The sequence below is a fragment of the Panthera uncia genome, assembly GCF_023721935.1.
Source record: "Panthera uncia isolate 11264 chromosome C1 unlocalized genomic scaffold, Puncia_PCG_1.0 HiC_scaffold_3, whole genome shotgun sequence".
Lineage (NCBI taxonomy): Eukaryota > Metazoa > Chordata > Mammalia > Carnivora > Felidae > Panthera > Panthera uncia.
The window spans coordinates 29,443,642-29,464,391 of NW_026057584.1; the positions used below are offsets into that span (position 1 = coordinate 29,443,642).

At 39.0% G+C, this 20,750-nt stretch overlaps 1 protein-coding gene across 3 annotated transcripts in view; it reads right to left on the reverse strand.

Moving 5' to 3' along the window:
• The window catches only part of ADAM23 (ADAM metallopeptidase domain 23), a 171,627-nt gene that overhangs the window by 22,151 nt on the left and 128,726 nt on the right, over positions 1-20,750 (reverse strand). For all 3 annotated transcript variants that reach the window (XM_049615076.1, XM_049615074.1, XM_049615075.1), the window contains exons 15-23: positions 20,357-20,456; positions 16,375-16,446; positions 15,560-15,649; positions 14,268-14,348; positions 8,943-8,993; positions 8,176-8,239; positions 6,293-6,398; positions 3,439-3,558; positions 1,767-1,935 (exon numbers count right to left, since the gene is read on the reverse strand). In XM_049615076.1, the coding sequence (XP_049471033.1) occupies positions 1,767-1,935; positions 3,439-3,558; positions 6,293-6,398; positions 8,176-8,239; positions 8,943-8,993; positions 14,268-14,348; positions 15,560-15,649; positions 16,375-16,446; positions 20,357-20,456 (853 nt within the window). The remainder of the gene's footprint in view (positions 1-1,766; positions 1,936-3,438; positions 3,559-6,292; positions 6,399-8,175; positions 8,240-8,942; positions 8,994-14,267; positions 14,349-15,559; positions 15,650-16,374; positions 16,447-20,356; positions 20,457-20,750) is intronic.

Here is a 20,750-nt window from a genome sequence, read left to right on the forward strand (position 1 = left end):
CAAGAGTCACATATTCTACCAATTGAACCAGCCAGGTGCCTCAAAATGGAAGAAAATTTTAAATTAAATGTTAATTGTTTATGTTGATATTATTTACACAAATGTCTGACAATGTCGTTTTTTCAGAAGTAGTTGTTTCTAGGAACATACTTCAGAAACATATGCTTAATTCAAGAAATTAATAGATACAGGGCTCCAGTGGCAGGGCCAGAGATTAAACACCTGATGAAATAAATCACCAATGCATTGTTTTACCTCACCACGTCCAAATGAGCACAACACCCACCTCCCCTGCCTGCCCTTGGTATCACCCTTCTCTTAGTCAGCCAGGCTGAAGACCCTCCTAGAATGATTGTTGTCTCCTTTTGCTTGTCCTGGGGACCAAGCAGCATGCTGGAATGGACTTGTAATTTAGATGAAATAAACAACCATGCAAACTAGAGATAGAGGTGTTTAAATTCTTATCTGCCTGTGAAATACATTCAGAGACAGATCATTAGAGATGATAAACTGAATATCAGCCTATTGGTATAAGTAGCTTTTTAATCTGAAGTGTTATAATAGCATGATTGTGATTAACAAGGTTGAATCTGACCTTTTATTTAACAGGATGAAAAAGTGAGAGGAAAAGTACAGAATTAAGAAAGGCCTTTCTAGACATTAAGTTTTATGATGTTTTCAGAGAGGTAACTGAAATAACTGAAATGCCTGTCCAGTGCTTTTAACAGTGATTATTGAACATTCACTATGTGCTAGGTACCTGTGCCGAGTGCTTTATGTATAGCATCTCATTTAATCCTCATACTACCCATCACTCTGGTGGCTAAGAGAAGGTAAGTGCCTTACCCAAAGTCACCAGGAGACCAAGGGGCACATCAGGACTCAAACCCATGGTTCTTTCTAGCCTCCAAAACCATGTTCTAAATCACTAAGCTATACTGGTGAGCCTAGGATTCAACCAAACCCAAAACCCTGAATAGTCGTTAGGCATTTCCTTCTAAGGCCTCTCTACCTTGTTGTATTCCACGTCCTCTGCTAGCTAGCTATATTTTGATTATTTTTGCCTTCCTTCCAGTATTTTCCTTTTATGTTATCACTCTCAATTTCTTCATGTCTATTTTTTTCCCATTTCTAAAGTCTGTATAAATTTTGAAACGTCTTTCTTTTACTAAGCTAATTTAAATAATTATTAAAATCTGTGTCGAGATATTAAGTCTCAGTTTGCCAGGCAGTGTCTGCCCACCTTGTTCACAGAATTACAAACACAGGTGTGAGTGGAGAAAGCATTTTCTCTTCAGCTGGCAATGGGTGGAGCAGAACTATACAATTCTAAACATATGAATTATATCAGTGATTCAACATCTAGTCTATGTGATCTTGTACACACAGATACTCAGTACACATGCTGAGTAGCCGAAAGGGAACACTGAGAGGACTAAAGTTATCCTGAATGGCACAAAGTAGTTCACGTGGGGTCTACAGTTCTTTTAGGAACCCTACCAATTTCTTCCACCTCTTTAGCTGGCAAGGTATAGACAATGTGGGACATACAAATAGCCAGTGATAAAACAAACAACACAAATAAAACCATATCGGTACCTATGGGTATTATCCTTAGCAGGTGAGGATAGTCTGGAAATTATCATAGTGCATAGACACTGGCAGCAGACGCAAAAGGAGAACGGCTGAAATGCAAGTCTGACGACTGTGAACTTTGAGGATGCCAGAGAATAAAGGTTTGAACTGGAACACTGATGCCTACTTACCCCATGGCCTGAACAGACTTTACCCTTGGAATCAAGTGGGCAGCTACTCATATTTAGGGCCTGAATCAGTAGGCACTTCCGATCTAAACACATCATGGATGGACCACATGGCGTTCCATCTTCTACATAGCCCACATCTGTATCATCATCTAAAATCACATGAGCACCACTAAAAGGAGAAAGATATTCATGCAACCATTAGCACCATAGTTAGAAACAGAAAGCCAACATGAAAGAGGCTTGCTCTTCATGAAATTAAAGAGGCTGTCAGTGGACATAGATGGCTCCTGGCATTTCTCCACCTCTCCCTGCCTTTCCCCCTTTCCCACCTCCCTTCAATAAAAGAACAGGAGGACAGGAAATACATTTCATTGCCATTATTGCACTGCATGTCATTGGGGAAAAAATGTCATCGGCACAAAGTATATCCTAAATCTTCACTTGTTGTCAAGACCAGCATGAAGACTAAGGGTGAGTTGCCTAAGAACAAAAGAAGCCGGCTTTTACATCAGCCGCTCCAAGGCTTTCAGGTGTGCCGTGATACCAAAGGGCAGATGCTGAGCCAAAGTAGCAAATGAGAATATTTTGAAAATTGTTATGATTACTTTAGAGAACAGGATTATTTATGGTTGAGAAAAGAAACCAATTCCTCTCTACTGATATTTATTTCCAAAATGTCAAAGTCAGGAAAAACCTGAATTTGAAGAATCATCAATGCTATAAAGACTAATAGAGTAGCTTGCTGAATATTTTACCAATATACTAGTTTGGAATATATAATTTAATTAGGCTGTCGTATCTAAAGATGTGTGAAAACTTACACATTCAAAGAATGTGCGTCTAAGTAATTAGATTACAAATTTATTCCAGGAAGGATCTTCTTGTCTAGGACCTGGTTAGAATTGTTTCCAGAGCAGTTTAAAGGAAACAAAAACCAGCAATCATTCGAGCAAGAGAACAGTTTTCAATTTGCTCACCCAACCACTTTACTAAATCTTCTTCAAAAGTTGTTTTGTTTTGTTTTTTTTTTTGGATGTTTCCAAATCTTACATTCACTCACAGAAGATGAAGGTTAGCTACTCTAAGGACACTACGGATAGAAGTCTGCAGACACTAAAAGCAGTTCTGTAGGGGAATCCCAGACGTGTTTGGGGCCACAACAGTACCATGTGTATGTGATTTAAAAAATAAGCCTCATACTTGCTGTGCCCTATACTCGCAGATAATTGGATATCAAATGTATGCCTGCAACTATAAATAACATCTTAAAAAATATGCTCTATATGATGAGTATTAAACCATCTTCTAAAGCAGAAATATGCTGCGTGAAGTATAAAGTCTATTTTTTATGATAAAAAATAAAACACACATAGTGTTCAAATCCTGAGCTATTACAATGCTCAAAGCTTTAACCATAGGTCAAAATGGACACTGTAAGTCTACTCAACAGTTATAATTACAAAGAAGACCCTACTGCTAATAAGTGGTCCTATTTTTGAGCAAATGTAATTTGCAAATCAATATACAACTTTGTTTTTTAACTCTAAACATGAAAGGTGATCATAAAATTAAAGTCAACAGTCCTCTTGTGAGAAACAGAAAAAATTCATTTGATTTGTCTGAATTTGTAATTCTCGTGATTCATTAGATTTTCAAACATTTAATATATTACCTGCAGTCAATCACTCGGCCTTGATGGTAGAAGGAAGTTGGGATGATCTCACCCTGAAGTTGACCAATGCGCGGAGCCCGAGTAAGATTGGTACAGAGTAAAAATCCACAGAACACATCACTGAGCATGTCAAATAAAAACAAAAACAGAACAGGATAGGATGAATCAAGCTCCAAATAATCAAAACTATTCAGTCCACATCTATTCAAAAATTGAAAATATTTTCTTTCCTTCTAAATAAAGACGTGTTCAAATACTGTTGGTTGGCTATGACCCACGCCTTCCTTGCTCACAGGATCGCAGTTTTGTTTGGGTAGCGACATGCCCAACCTCAAGAGATGGATCATGACCGGTGTCTGAGCTAGTCTGGCACCCCCATCCCCTACGGCCACTTTCCTAGCTGTCCCTCTGTCCTGCCCTAATAGGGCTAAAAGTGGCCCCTGGGTGTGGTGACTGGAAGAGGAGCCAGATAGGAAGTTGCTGGGGAGAATGTTGCTTTCTGGATAAGAGGTCAGAGCCCAACAGGGAGAAGACCTTTTGTTCCTACTCTCACACTGCCTGTCTTTGAATGTGCAGCCTTTGTATCCAACCTTGCCATCGTGAGTTCACAAGCAGAAGGACAGACACTCCAACATGCTACGGGGTCAAAATCATCTGGGTCCTTAGAGACACTGTTAAATGACACACACACACACACACACACACACACACACACCCCACCTGCGCCCCCCGCCCCCATGAGAGCAGCTACCTCCAGCTTATTTGTTAAGTAAACAATGAACTCTCCCCTAAAAAAGGGCAGGGAATTGAAATGACACATCAAAACAAAGGAAATCCATGTCCGATAAATGTACTACAAATGTACTACAAAAAGGTACTAAATTCCATTTGCAATCAGGGAAATGCAAATTCAAACCAAAATAAAATGGCAGTTTATGCCACCGGAAAGGATAAAAGTAAAACGTCTTTTAATACCAAGTGTTGGTCAGTATGTGATTCCACAAAAGTCTCATGTGCATACTACTGACGGCTGGGTTTACTAGTACAGCCATTTTAGAAAAGCTGTGACATCATCTGGGTGGCACTGAAAAGACACATACCCACCAACCTAGCCATTTTTCTTTTGGGTATCGGCCTTAGAAACACATGTACAAGCGTGCGCTAAGTTACACGTATAAGAATACCCACAGCAGTATGGTTCCTAACAGCCAAAACATGGAAACAACCTAAAATAGCACCGAGCGGAGAAATACATCATGGTTATGGGAATATGAATACGAATGAAAATAAAACAAATGAACAATACGTATGAACAGTGACACATACCGCAGAAGATGCTTAAAATGCTGACCTTAAGAGGCAAAATAGAAAATAATGCATGAAGTATGATTCCTTTTATACCAAAACCTTAGGCAAAATATATTGTTTAGGGATGAAAACTTAGGCAGCCAAACTGTAAAAGCCAAGAAAGTAATTGCCATAAAAGGATGGCAGTACCTCCGGGAGAGAGACAAGGGCACCTTGCAGGGAAGGATACGTTTTCTGCAATGCTGCAAGTTCTATTCCTTGATCCAGGTAGGAGTGACATGGAGATTCATGTAATAATCATTTGGCAAACTAAATATTTGTGCGTTATTCACTTTTCTGCTTACATGTTATATATCCCGATTTTTAAACATTTCAGAAACCACGCATTAATTTTCTTTACCCCCTTGGGGGTTGGATGTTCTATTACTAGATATTCAAAAGCTATCTTTTACAATGATCCAATCCAATGCCTCCCAAACTTTTTGAAGTGACACAGACACAGAGAAATGACAGGTTTGTCCAGGACATTAAGCTAATGAAATCCAGGTGTCCAACCACATACATTTTTACTACTTTGGGCCCCACTCCCTCCTACTGTCTGTCACCTTCGAAAGAGAAGCAATATTTTGGAATGTCTGTGCCTCACCTGTGAGACATTAGTTGAGAAGTTACGTTCTATTATTTTGGTTTAATTTTAAAGAAATTTTGGTCAAAGATTTGTTGCCTCCTAAGGCCTCATCCACCATCAAAGAGTACATGGAATAGCAAAGTTTCATAAAGTACAACAGAGAGGTCATTAACTAGAAAAAAAAAACCTCCTTGCTTTGTTTCAGAACTGGGAGAATCCTTATGGATACGGAAGGATAATGAAGGAAATTTGGCCCATAACTTAATGGTCCCATAGATCATGTCACTGAGTTAACTTTAATAAACTATACAATCACAATTTTCACTTTCCTAAATTAATCCAGGGAAAACTATTACCAGTGTCCTCTAAAAATATGTCATTTCCTGAGTAAAGATGCCTCCAATATGCACTAACTAGAGGCTTTTTAGAAGTGGGGGGAAAATCTGATATAGACGTTAGATGCTTAATTAAATCAAATGGTATTGCACTCACGGAATGATCCAAAATATGTACCACTTCACTTTGAGTTGTCCCCGAAATATAGACAATCCACATATTGTGCTTGTAGAACTTTGTGTATACTAGTACATTCATAGGCCATACCTTCCAGCAAAAGTAGCAGATTAAGACCCAATATTATGTCTTAACACTTGGCAAAGTGTCTTTTCAGACAAGCATCAGGTGAAAGACAACATGGGAGAAATGTTTTACAGAAATGTTGTGAGTCTGTGCCACGGCAACTGCTTAGTCCATAGCCATTTGCTTCTAGATAGACTAATGTGTTCTTAAAGTACATACTCTTAACATTTTCAATAGTTGACTGTTTACTAAAAATCAGTAACACTTATTTTGTGCCCAAGTCACATTTGAGCCAGGCCTTCCAAGTCACTCATTGTGCCCCTGAAGCTGACCACTCACTGTTTGCTGCACTGGATCCATCGGTCTCCATCCTTCCCACAGTTTCCCTTCTCTGTGCCTTCTGTGTTCAGCTTTTCGTAACAGAACTTGTCAGACCCTGAAGCCTCTTTTGGAGATGAGCAAGAGAAGAGAATTTGTGTTAGTCATCTTTGTTATTCACAACCAGCAGTGTGCAGGTAAATGCTTAACAACTGGTTGTCCACAAAAAGAAAAAAAAAATCCTGACTCATAGCATTTGCCAATTTCCATGGTGTAAATACCACTGTGCAAATTTCCATGGTCTAATTAACACATGGCTAATTTTCAACCGTCAATGTGATGGCAACAGGCTTCTGAAATTCCTGAAAATTTAACACTTGGCTCTTGCAAGCTACTACAAGACAGTGCTAACACATCCCTGTTTTTAACTTGAAAAACAAACTGATTCCCAAATTCTTGTTTGTGGGTTTCAGGGAGGGAGGTAGAAATGGCCATCAGCAGGAATTAGGGAAAGTGGCATACAGAAAACTAATAAAGCATCTTAGGCCTGGGGTGCCTGGGTGGCTCAGCTGGTTAAGCGTCTGACTTCGGCTCAGGTCATGATCTCACGGGTTGTGGGTTTGAGCCCTGCATTGGGCTCTGTGCTGACAGCTCAGAGCCTAGAGCCTGCTTTGGATCCTGTGTCTCCCTTGCTCTCTGCCCCTCCCCCACTCACACTATGTCTCTCTCTTTCTCAAAAATAAATAAACATTAAAAAAATTAAAAAAAAAAAGAAACTTAGGTCTGTTTTATATTAATATTAAAATATATTATAAAGTCCTAGGCAGTTAAGATTTTGTATCGACACTTGGGTTTTGATTTATAAACCTTTTAAAAGACAAATATGCCTCTATCATCTTTCCTCTGTCAAAACTGAAGCACTGAAAGTAAACCTTTCAGTTAAATGATATTTAACACTGAAATCACTCCTGCAGGGGCTCTATTGTCCCTTCATGTGCTTTCTTTCCTTTGGGGGTGACCCAGCCTCCACCACAAGACAGACCCTTTTCTCTCTGTTGTGGTCTGGCCCCCAAAGGCTGAAGTTGAAGTTTGCTGGAAAGGCACTGTAAATGTCAGGGAGAGAAGGGGTGCATTAACACTTAGGGAATGTACTGAGAGTCATGACTATGTTCTCAATCTCTATGTGTCTGCCCCTCAGGAAGGACCTGCATTTCTTCCCTTCCAAGTGAGATAACAGAATTACAGAATTTTAAAAAGTCTGGTACTTTTCTGGGGTAAAAGAACAGAAGGCTAACTTGAGGGGTAAAAGTTAAACCCAAGGTACACGGTGAATCACGCAAGTGTCTCGACAATGAATGTGACCATCCCACTGAACCCAATCTTTGCAAGTGGCTGTGACATCCCTTCTCTGACAGCCAGATCACTGAGTGACACGACTTGGTTCTGATAACAAGTCCTCAGCTTGAACAGTTGTTTTCTGTGGTTTTGTGATCACACTCACAGTCCTCTTTACACTCATCCTTTCCTAGAGTTTTTTTGAAAACGTCACTCCGGGAGCATCTAGGAGGCTCAGTTGGTTAAACATCCTACTCTTGATTTTGGCTCAGGTCATGATCTTGTGGTTTCTGAGATCAAGTCCTGCATCCAGCTCTGCACAGATAGCATGGAATCTGCTTGGAATTGTCTCTCTATCTCTCTCTCTCTGTCCCTCATCTGTTCATGCTCTCTCTCTCTCAATAAATAAATAATCATTTAAAAAGAAAAGAAAAGAAAACAAAACAAAACAAAACAAAAGAAAACAAAAGAAAACACCAAGCTGTACATGTCTTTCAGCAAGACTGGCAGTGCAGGATAGTATGGAGAGAAACCTGTGTGCAGCCACCAAGCAGGAAAACATGACTTACTGGTCCCCCAGATGTGCTGACATTGGTTGTCTCGGGTCTTGCACTCCCCGTTGTAGCAGCGGCCCTGAGGACAGCGACACACATTAGGAGGCCCACACAGTTGGTTCCATTTCCCCCAGACTTGTACTGCAAGATCTCCTTTTGTTGTTTTAGGTAAGTTGATTTTTTTTCACTCGATACCCCAATATTTTCAGTGAAAATAAAAATCACAAACATCTTAAGGGAAGTACAACAGACAGTTAAATTCTAAAACCCAGAACAGACCTCAGGGTACAGCTCTTGAAGTCAAAACTTAATCATCTACAATTTTACATTCTATGGAAAACAAAAGTTGGTACGCTTCTTGGGTGATTCCAGAATGACCTTTTGCTTCTTTTGGGTGTGAATGTTACATTACAACATGGCTTTCAGGAAAGAAAAAAATCCTAATTATAACAGATTACAGCACACTGTAACAGTCAGACTTTCCCATAATAAGCTGGCGTTATTGAAAGAGGGTCACAACTCAATAAATTAAATTTGTAATTCCTTAGTTGTTACATTTTTTTCCCTTGCCCTCAATCAGACAATTTGTCACCAGGGTTAAATATAATACTATATTTAGTATTTGATATGCTATGAAGCAATGCTGAATTAGAAGACCACTGCAATAATTTATTGTTCTTTGAGTTGCAATTTCCCTTCAAAGTTACATTTATCAAAAAGAAAAAAAGAACTCACAAACTAATCCTTTTAAAATTACATTTAAAGTTTATCGCCCAGCATACCTGATTCTGATTGCATGCATATCCGTCTTGCTTATGAAGATTTGGTGGGCACTGAAAAATATAATGTGTTTAGTTAATGTTCAACATAAGTACCTTCAGATTCTGTGTACAACATACAAAAATGCAAAACAAAAACCAACCATGGTGAATATATAATCGGGAATGTTTAGAAAAACATGAGTAACGTTAAGTAGGTTATCCAAACCAATTATTGGTAAAATTATTCTTGGTAATTATTCTCGGTAAAATTCTTGGTATTATTGGTAAAAATAACAATTGAATTAATCCATGCAATGGGTATTTTATACCATTACATTCACTTGCCTACAGTTAAAAGTAGAAGGAATTAAAACAGACAACCAAGGGAATGAATCACCTTGATACGTAGGAGTGGACACATTGGGGAACTAATTCACAAGACCTTTCTCAGCCCTGTGAAATGTCAGATCTGCATTCGACACCCCTGATGCTCACCCATAGGCCACATCACTGAGAAAGAAGAAATACTCTTTCAACTCAATGTCAGTGTTGCATCCCCGAACATCTCCAACCTCTCAAACTACAGGCCTGTCACTAGAACAATCGTGGCGGGATGGTTCTTTCTTTCCCCGGGTCTATTTATCAAACCATTGTTTAAAAAGTACACTTCACTTTCCCAAAAAGTTACCCTGAATAATTTAAAAGTTTTACTATCTATGCATTTTATTTGCCACATTTGAGAGACCTGAAGACAGTTCAAGTCAAAGGCTCTTGTACCGTGTTTAAAGCAATTGTGAAAAGAAAAAAAGCAATATGCATACAGGTAAAACAAGGGAATAAGAAACACAACAGGCACTGGGTCCTCCCCCAGTCTTCACCTTGTCAGTAAATGTCAGTTCCACTCTTCCAACGGGTCAGGCTCCAAACCTTGAAGTCGTCTTCTGTTTCTCTCTTTCTCTCACACCCTCCTTCCAGTCTGTCCACAAATCTCCCTACCTCTACCTTCAAACTATAATCACGATCTGACCACTTCTCTCCACCTCCACTGCTAACACTCGGCCCAATCCGCCATCATCCCTCACCTGAAGTGCGACACAGCCTCCGACTGGCTGCCCTGTTCCCACCCTACTCTGCCGTGACTGATGTGACTGCAAATCTGCCAGGCACGCATCCCCCCCACGGCCTCCGCCCTGCTCTTCCTTCACACTTCCCCCCAGACTTCTGCGTGGTTTGCTCTCAAAAACTATGACCCCTCCCATGTTGGCGTTCTCCGTTCCCCATTTCCTGGTTTTTCCTTCTCCTTAGGATTTATCACCTTATGCTCATATATGTTACTCGTTTGTCTATTGTCCCCCTCCCAGTGTGAGCTCCAGGCAGGCGGGGATTTTATGTTTGGTTCCCTGCTGCCTCCCAAGCACCTAGAACGAAGCCAGGCTCGATTATTATTGAGTAGGTGCTCAATTAGTATTGGCTAATGGAATAAATAAATGAATGACTTACGCAGATACAATTAAGTTACTCTGTTCTCCACATATCAAGCTGTTTATCAAGTTCAGTACAGAAAGGCAATAGAACCAATTTAGAATTTACAATTGCCAAGAAGCACTAGCTTACTGAGGAACACTGAGATAAAATGCTTTGGTTTTTCCCCTTTCTAAAGAAAAACTGGCTTTCACATAAGCTTTCATTCACCACAGCTTTATGATCAATCTGATGGTGACTATTCAAAGGACATAATTATCAGCACTAAAACCTAGCATACTGGGCCCGTGGCACAAAAACAGAGATCTGGCCACAAAAAGTGGCCTCTTTCATCCATCCAAATCCACTCAAAACACAATCATTATCTTATTAATCAACTAACATTAATTATTCACTTACTCTGAGCCAAATACAATCACACTGAACAAAAATGCAAAAGAAACGTGGCTACTCAAATAGGTATACCAGGGTCTAAAATTACTTTATCACATTTGACTTTTGTGAGGTCGCAATTAAAAAGAAATGTGTAGAATTCTTACCAATTAAAAGAAAAAAAGCCCTTATTATAAACTGTCACAGCTACATACAAGATTTCTAATCAATTTATTTTCAGTTTAGGCTAATAAAAGTGAGTTGCTTATTACTGAAATGTTTAACGTGGGAAATTACAGAATGTCTTACTTCTCTGGAGACACTTAAAACAAAAGAACCATTCATCTGTATACTTTGTTCTGCTGTGAGCAGAGCTCTGGATTCCATCTCTAAATGCCATTCTAGCCCCCAGTTTCATGCTGTGCAGGAAGGTTCACACAAGGCAGGCTTCAGCAGTGCAATAGCATTTAAATGTGCTTATTTTAAGTCGTGTTATGCCACCCATTTAGATGCCATGTTTCATAGTGCTAACGAGAAACATTTCCCACATCTTTCAAAAATACCTTTATTATATCATCCGGTATTGTTTGCCAAGGATTTCTCTCAGTTGCACAAGTATTGTTTATTCTGTGATAAACCGTGAATTTAAAAACCAGCCCAAACGGATAAGCAAATGCTAACATCAAAAGTAAGCAAAATTTGAGATACAAGACAAAGTCATGATGTTGCCAATGACACTGATTCTCAGAGATGCAGAGATGCAGAGATTCTCAGAGATCCCATTTTCCTAATCATAATTAGTACCAATTAAATTCAAAGTTCACTGCCTGTTAGAAAGCAGAGTTCTGACGGATCTTAGCTTCCTCTATCCCAATTATCTATTTCAGGCACATTCTGGTCATATAAGGAAATGATTGCTAAAAGAACATGCTATTCCAATATGCCACTGAGATATTAATTGAATAGTATAGTATAATAGTATAATTTTCACCTTATACACATGAGGCAAAAAGAATGTTTTAAAAATTTAGGCTACAGAATATTAAGTAGAACATAGAGCCCTCATTAAAAAAGCCTTACTTCCAGTAAATTCTATGGCAATTCAGGAATTAAAGCCTGAAATGAAAAAAGCTGTACTTTGAAAAGAGCTGAACACACAGAACCAAAACCATATATGATGGGTATAAAAATAGTAGTATTCTACAAAACTAAAAATACAACCCAGTGAAACAGTGTATCGGGATTGTCACCAAACATAAAACTTGGCACGAAACACAGAACCCACAGTTCTTACGCTCTTTCACTATATCATAGGAAAACTGCAAGGAAACCTATTTACATATCTAAAGAGAAGAAACAGAGAAGCACAAAGTCAATACAAAATAGCTTGAAGATATTTCACTGTATCACATCCTTAAAAGGGTCCCTCTGAATGGACTCTCAGATAATATACATTGAGAATCTTCAAAAAGGCTAGTTAAAAACCTTTGCCTCCTTCTCCTCTTTACCCCTCTCCCCCCCAAGGGAACTCAGTGTAATTCTAGCTACTCTGTTCCAATACTTGCTTCCCTCCCCCCACTGCCCCACCTGCTCCAGGCAAGTAGACTGCCTGACTGATTGACAAAGCGAGGAAGAACTACCGGGCAGTTTGGCTCAGTTCTGCCTTCTTCTTTTGCCTCCTCACACAAAGTATACTCTCCCCACTGTTCCACAGAGACATACAAGGCAAGGACCCACCTTTGCAGGGAGAAGTCGCTCCAGACCCACCTCTGTCAACAAGCTGTTGCTACAGCCTGAATATGGGATCTAGAAAGAGGCTCATTTAGCTCTCAGTGCAATAGAAAAAAGGGTATTTTGACCTCCAACTGTACTCTACTTATTGGGAGCCTCTTGGAAAACACAGTACCTGGCAATAGATAACTCCACACCTGGGCAATTTATCCTAAGGAGCAAACCCTTAGGAACAAGAAACACTCTTAAAGATGCATGAAGATGTTCACCGTCATATTAATTATAATAACGAAAAACTGCCAACAGCCCAAATATCCACCACTAGATAACAAGTCACAAGTCAAATGATAAATCCACATGACAGACTTTCATGTAATGGTAAAAAGGACATTTATAAAAACTGTGTAATAGCACAGGAAAATGTTTTTGAAGTCATGTCAGAGCAAAGGTAAATGTAGAATGAAACCCAAAATTCTTATTACTCCCTTACTGCCCTGATGTCTGACTTCCTCTCGATTTTTTTCCCACTACTCTCCAGTAATCCCTGCCTTCATTCCATTTCTTAAGGAAGATAAGCTTCCTTACTCGCTGTTTTCTGACTAGCTCCATCTTATTTGTGTTTCTACTTAAATGCCAACTCCTCCAGGAAGATGCACCTGACCACCCCACCTAACGCTACCCACCCCACATCTTATATCATCTTATTTTACACTGAGCACTTCCCACCATAGATGTTTCTGTTCACTTATCTCTCCACCCAGCAAAACGTAAGTCCCGTGAGTACAAGGACTTGTCTGTCTGGTTCCCTACCACATCCCGACGTTTACAGAAGTGCTTGACATACACAGCAGGTGCTCGACAAATGTTCGTTGGAATGAAAAATAAAGCCTTAAAGTAACATAATATAAACTTTTAAAACATAAAAATTGTATACAGAAGGAATGCTGGTAGGCAACATCAATTATAATGGTATAATAATTTTTAACGTGAAGAAGTCCACACGAAAGCATATGGGCCATGGTGCCAGACAATGTAAGTGGGAGAGAGACAGAACTGAGAGAGGGGGGCCCCTGCTCGTGATCCCCCTTCAATCAGAGCAGTGCTACTCGTTCTGTGCCTTCTACAGTGGGCATCCCACCCATTTTTTCTTTTCTTTTTTTTTTTTAATTTTTTTTCAACGTTTATTTATTATTGAGAGACAGAGACAGAGCATGAGCATGGGAGGGGCAGAGAGAGGAGGAGACACAGAATCTGAAGCAGGCTCCAGGCTCTGAGCTGTTAGCACAGAGCCCAACATGGGGCTGGAACTCACACACCACAAGATCATGATCAGAGCCAAAGTTAGACACTTAACCGATTGAGCCACCCAGGCGCCCCCCAACCCATTTTTTTCTTACAAGAAAGGGCTTTGTGGTTTAAAGATGTTTGGAAACAGTACATTAATTCTTCATGAATGTGAACATACTATTTTAGATGTTGGGACAAAAAGAAAGATTAATTCATTGGATAGAAACCACATAAAGAGAACTAATCATGAAGGGGAAATTTGGAAGAAAAAAGAGATTTAGGCCCAAGAAACACAAGATACGTTCCTAAAAATCAAGGCATGGTGGAGATCTAGTAATTACTAGAAAACAAAGTAAAACAAAACAAAAAACAAAGAAACTAAATCATATTCACACGTAGTCCAAACTGAAAGCTTTCCAATGTGTAAGATACTTGCAAGTAAAATGTATTGTTCAAAAACTCAGCTTGTCATACCTGGCCAGAGTCTCCAGTACAATATTCAGTAATATCACACCCATTCACAGCATCCCGACATTCATACCCTCGTGGCTGAAACTGCAAATAAAAATTCAGTATTAGGAGCTAGTATTAAATTACTATTTCAAATAGTATTGTTTTATTCACCAACGATCATAACCATCACCAAACTCTTTCTATGAAATTGCAAGTCCAGGTACCACTCTCTGTAGTAAAATGAATCATTAACCCAAGCCATTCAATTTTAGATTTCAAAACCCACGGTCTCAAGAGTATTACTTCTGGAAAACAAAGTGACGGCAATTATGTGAAGAAGATACAGTTGTGTGGTTGAGGACAAAAGAGCAAATCACTAAAATACAAACATTTAAGATCTCTGTGAATATTGATATCCACACTCAGTCTACACTGATTATACCTATGAGCTTGGATGTTAATCTTGCTGTAGCTAAATGTACACAATCAAATTTCAGTGAATTCATATGAACTCCTTTCAGTGACACCAATCACATTGAGAGGGTGGGTAAAAGAGGAAGGGAAGAGACCATCGATGTCAAGCAATTTGTAATCTGGTGGGGAACATAAGACAATCAAGCTAGAATGTCCTAAAACGCCATCATACATTGGTAGTGAATAAAATTATAAAATCATGTAAATTTATGGTTCTAAGTAATATTAGAGGTTTGGTAAATGAGAAAAAGGAAGGTTTAAAAAGTGACTTTTCAAAAGCTCACTGGAGGTCCTAAGATGGAAGTTAACTGTGTCCACACACACATAAGCTGCATATATACACATATGAACATTCCTTATCTAGCTTTCTTGCCTTTATAAGGAATTTCAAAAACCAAACATAAAAATGTAAGCACTAGGTTTTATGTTCATTGTCCAAAATAAATTAGGGTAAGTTTTAAAGAAAAAGGTTAAGTCCTATTATTATTATTATTATTATAGGAACTATTATTAAAAAGACCACAGGAATTGTCCCTTTTCTATTCAACCATTTAATGTGGCTTTCATCCGCATTCAGGGCAACTCTCAATGTTTATTTGGAAGGAGTATATGTATATTTTCTTAAGGAGGTATTGAAGGGTAGGATAGTTGACAGTGAATCATAGTAAAGGTAGATGTTTTGACCCCCAGGTTTTAGGTAGATTTATTGATTGTACAAAACTGTGAGGCACATATCAATCAACAGATTTGTAGCAAGTTCTAAAAATGCTGTATGTACACACTGAGATATTTAGCTAATATGTCCATGAAAAGGAAGACAAAATTGTCAGGTAACTCACAAGACATGAGGTATTGTTACAGCAGGGCCCGTCGCTGCAGTGAGCCCCATTGGAGAGAGAGCATTTCTTACAGCAAAATCCATAGCATTCCTAGAGGAAACACTTCACGTGAGTAAGCGAGGAAGCTTACGGGCTGGTCATTCAACCCTGTCTCCACCTGTGTACTCCACGTGGGGAGACTTATACAATAGCAAGCAAATACTTTAGGAAGTAATCACTTTAAACAATGATAAGAGTCCTTCCTGCCTTATTTTTCATCAAAGGGTGATCTTCTGTGAAAAGGCTTGTCTACCAACAAGTAAGCTCATCTCTTAGCAGGCACCTCACCGTTGGTTAGCTCTAACACATTCTTAAGATTCTATCTAGTTATTTTTTTAAGATTTTTTTTAAGTAATCTCTACACCGAACATGGAGCTAACGTTCACTACCCTGAGATCAAGGGTCACGTGCCCCACCGACTGAGGCAGCCAGGTGCCCCCAGACTCTATCTAGTTTTATAAAGACAAAAATAACACACACCATGCTTCATGATTTGGTAAAATTTGAGTGGGATGAATATGAGCTATGGATTTTTAAGAGGGAGGAGATTTGATTAGAAGAACCCATTTGGTTTTTTTTGTTTTGTTTTTCTTTTTGTTTTTGTTTTCAAACGGGGCCATAAGGACATGATTAATTCTAACCTGTCTGAGCTGGGATTAAGCATTAATAGATGAGAAAGACCACTGAGAAGGCCAGTATAGGCTTCTCACTAATGCTATTCTTGTTTGCTCTGGGTAAGAACTGTGCTGAAGACAGAAAAGATCTCTTATACCTACCACATGTAAACCACAGTCACATTCTTCTCCAGCCTCCACATATCCATTTCCACATTCTGTGGGCTCAAATAGCTGAAAGAGATTAGGAAGAGAAAGGAAACACGTTTTAATTTATCACAGAAAGTCAACACACCAATTGGGCCGTATAATCGGCTATCATGTGATATTCTTCTGTGATTTGTTGTGATGGCACCTATAAATGATGTCTGTGTGGGAAACACTGTTCACTTATTAACAACACTTCTAAAAAACATATTCCAAATGGGGTAATATTTCTTGAAGGATTCTCTGGAGATGGGCCCCAGAGATGACCTCTACCATGAGAATTACTTGTTAATGGAAATAAGCTGTCAAAAAGAATAGATCACTTATCATATTTGCTAATGGAGCTAAAATGCATTGCTAAGGCTCACAGATATCTAATTTCGTGACTTATCTCAAGTCGGCTGAGAAAACATAAAATTGTCAAAAAGATAAAAATGTTTCAGCCACAGCCAAATGTGATATACACAATCAAGGAAATTCAAATAAGCTTAGAAAAAGTGCTGCCCATAATTCTCATTGAAAAGAAATCTGTACTGTCCAGAGCATATTACATAAATGTGCAGACATATGCATGGCTCTATAGAAATTCCTCAATCATTTCTGGAGCTACGGAAGAGTCAAATTTCTAGAATGACTCACACTGCTAGTGCTATAACTTGCTTGCCAGATAAACTGTATTGCAACCAATGATAGAGGCAGTTGATTATTTACAAGAAACATTTCTATTTTCCTTCAGCTGGGACCAGATCTCCCTGGGCACGTCCATCACACTTGGATGGAGACTGGAACAGCACATCCCAATCCAAATGCTCAAAGCCATGAGCATGAGAGGGCAAAAGAGACTCCTTCGCCAGTAGCAGTACCCGCCCCCAAAGAAGGGCTGCCTTCCACTGGGTCCACCTGACAAAGACCCAATTCTCCTTCCACTTGCAGGAAGGGAAAACTCTTATCAGAAACAAGAAAGGTTTCCAGGGTACTTGGGTGGAGTCAGACTCCCCTATGGGAAAGTCCACTGAGTGAAATCAGCAGTCCTAATCTCCATGGGATTTTTATCAGGAGGCAGGAGAAAATGGAAACGGAAAGCTCAGATTGGAACATGGCTAGCACTTTCTATCAGGCCCCGCATGGAATCAACTACTAGACTTCATTCTTGGACCCTGCTTCCATCCTGTGACAGGTCACTATCACAAACTGAGTGGAAAACATGGCCAGTGGGAAGAGTCCCATAGCACAGAAAACAGACACACAGATAATGCGAAAATAACATGGAAACCACGCATGCATACATTCACTCACCAAAAGCACTTAGAAAAAAAGAGTCAGTTCCTTCATGCATACATATAAACAGTTCTACTGGAATCCATGGGGGCTTAAAAAAATCCTTCTAGGACACCTGAGTGGCTCAGTCGGTTAAGCATTTATTCTTGGCTTTGGCTCAGGTCATGATCTCACAGTTCATGAGATGCAGCCGCACACGTAGAGTTCCACGCTGATGGCACGGTGCCTGCTTGGCATTCTCTCATGAGTGCGCCCCCTCTCTCAAAATATAAATAAATAAATAACTCATAAATAAATAAATAAATAACTCATAAATAAATAAATGAATGAATAAATAAATAATTCCGCCATGTAGCTTAAAAAAATAAATCTGTATTTACTAGTTTTTAATTTTTTTATGTTTACTTTTGAGAGATGAGAGAGAGACAGAGACAGAGCATAAGCCAGGGAGGGGCAGACAGACAGAGAGACACAGAATCTGAAGCACGCTCCAGGCTCTGAGCTGTCAGCACAGAGCCCAACGCAGGGTTCAAACTAGTGAACCGTGAGATCACAACCTGAGCCAAAGTCAGACACTCAACCGACTGAGCCACCCAGGTGCCCCTGTATTTACTAATTTTTAAAATTGAAGATGTATAGTCATTTTTATTTAGTTTCCAAGTTATTGGAATAATTTTCTTTCTACTCACAGGCAATTTCAGAAACCTAGTAGTGGATCCTTTAACACACTCTAGAAACTTTAGAACTCAGTGCTGTTCCCTCAAGCATGCTACTTATAATTAGCTGGCGAGACACAAGGCAGGTAAAATTAGTCACATACATTGCAATTCATAAAGCCAGCAGCTCACATTAATTCATTAATACTCATTTCCCCCATTTTAAACACTTTGAAATTTTCAGATTTCCTGTATTGAGATCAATGCCATGAAAGGCAGGCAGCCGAATTACATGATGCAAGGTCACTTTAAAATTCCTGTTTCTTTTTTTGCAGCCTTACTGAGACTTCATATAGGTGTCAGACATCAAACTACTATCCTCTGACTACAGGAGTATCACTTACTTATGAGGATAGTAGTAAATTAGTCTGTCAACTATCCACATTAGTCACTGATTTTTATTTTTTTAAGGCTAACATGATTTCACTGCTCTCTCAATTCATAGAGCATTAAATCTTCTTGTATAGCAAATGGGTTATATTTGGCTTATGAAGTAGTATTGTCAAAAGCAATATGAAATGTGCAATGTTAGAATTTCTATACCATCTGCGAATTAGCAGCAATCCTATCTCTTTGCTTGTTGAAAAATTCATTTCCAAAAATGCTACGATAGGTCCATAATCTCTTATCCAAAAGCTTTGTAGCCAGTGAGTTTGAAAGTCTGGCTTTGCTAGATTTTAGAAAAGTATGATGCAATTACCATGTTCTATATAAAAGCCCTGAGGGGCCTCATGCATACCCTAAAATCAAAAACATTTCTATTTCTGCAGTAAGACTTATGAATATTTACACTATGGGAGATAATAAAGGTTTTCAGTCCAAGACAAGTTTTACTGCCTTGACATGTTCTATGAAAACTCATAAAAAACACTTCCAATTTTCTGAGCTTTTTGAATTAAGGAATTATGGATAAGGATTGTGACACTGTGTATATGAATTTGATGAACTGCCATTTGACAACATGGACCTTCCCACACAGAGGGACTACAGAATAAATACTAAATACACATATGTATTTATGAGATCCGTAAATACCTCGAGCCATTTTTTGGCTGGCTCATATTAGTAATGCTTCCTGTCTAGGAGAATAGACCACTCAAAAAAAAAAAAAAAAAAGCCCTAGAGAGAATGCCAAAGGAAAATAGAATTTTTGTCAGAGAAATGGGTTAAACCAATATATCTTTCTTTGTTGTTTTTTTGTTTTTATTTTTTTAACGCTTATTTATTTTTGAGAGAGAGACAGAGAGTGAGCAGGGGAGGGGCAGAGAGAGAGGGAGCCACAGAATCCGAAGTAGGCTCCAGGCTCAGAGCTGTCAGCACAGAACCCGGTGCAGGGCTCGAACCCACGAACCGTGACATCATGACGTGAGCCTCAATCGGACGCTTAACCGACTGAGCCAGTCAGGCATCCCTAAAGCAATATATCTTAATCTAATCCACAATCTCTTAGCAGCAGGATGAAAAACCCTAATGTGAAAATTTCAAAAATATTTTAATTGAAGGATGTTTGTTTGGAGGGGAGGGTGGGAGGGGTACAGCCAGCATTGAAAAATCAGAGATTCAGAGCGGGGAAACTATGGTTTTATCATTCATTTAAACAGGACTAGTTCTTCAAGATGATAATGGCTTCTATAAATATTAATCTGATCGACAGAAAGAAAACCTGTTTTCCAAGACAAGTATCTGACGTTTGGCAGTATTCCACTGTAAAAAGATAAGTCTTTCTGCATCTAGTTTTATTAAGCTACTCTTCAACATTTCACAAGCAGTAAAACGCAAGAATGGCTTTTAAGTCCTTTCCCACAAATAAGAGATTTGCGAGTAGATCTGAGGTGTATATGATTTCAAAGGCTGTTGCTTTCCTAAGTGTTATGCACATTAAATGAACTTCTTAGAAGCAAAAACAAAATTGGACAAATGATTACACTTTCTGAGTTACTAACCTTTGTCGGCCTGTTGAAAAGACAGGCTCCTCCCCCTCTCTGTAAAAAGTCTCTATATTCCAAAATGCTGCACTTTGAGAACTTCCGGGAGTGGGACACCCTGAGAAAATAAAGAATCAATTATGTAAATAATTTACCAAAAGCAGTCATCAAAGAAGAAAATTAAAACCCTTGAACTAGAACAAAATGTTCACTCTGGATCTAGATGCTTCCACACAAATGTTGACAAGGCATTTATGTTCCAATTGCCAAATAAGTATGTGTGGTAGAGTTTACAAAAATAGAAATTCAAAGAAAACCACAGATTGGGAGGCAGGTTACAACCTCCTCAGCAGCCAAGCTCTTCTGTGCCTTGGCTTAGAAGAGGTTTAGAAAGCTCATCACAAAACTTCTC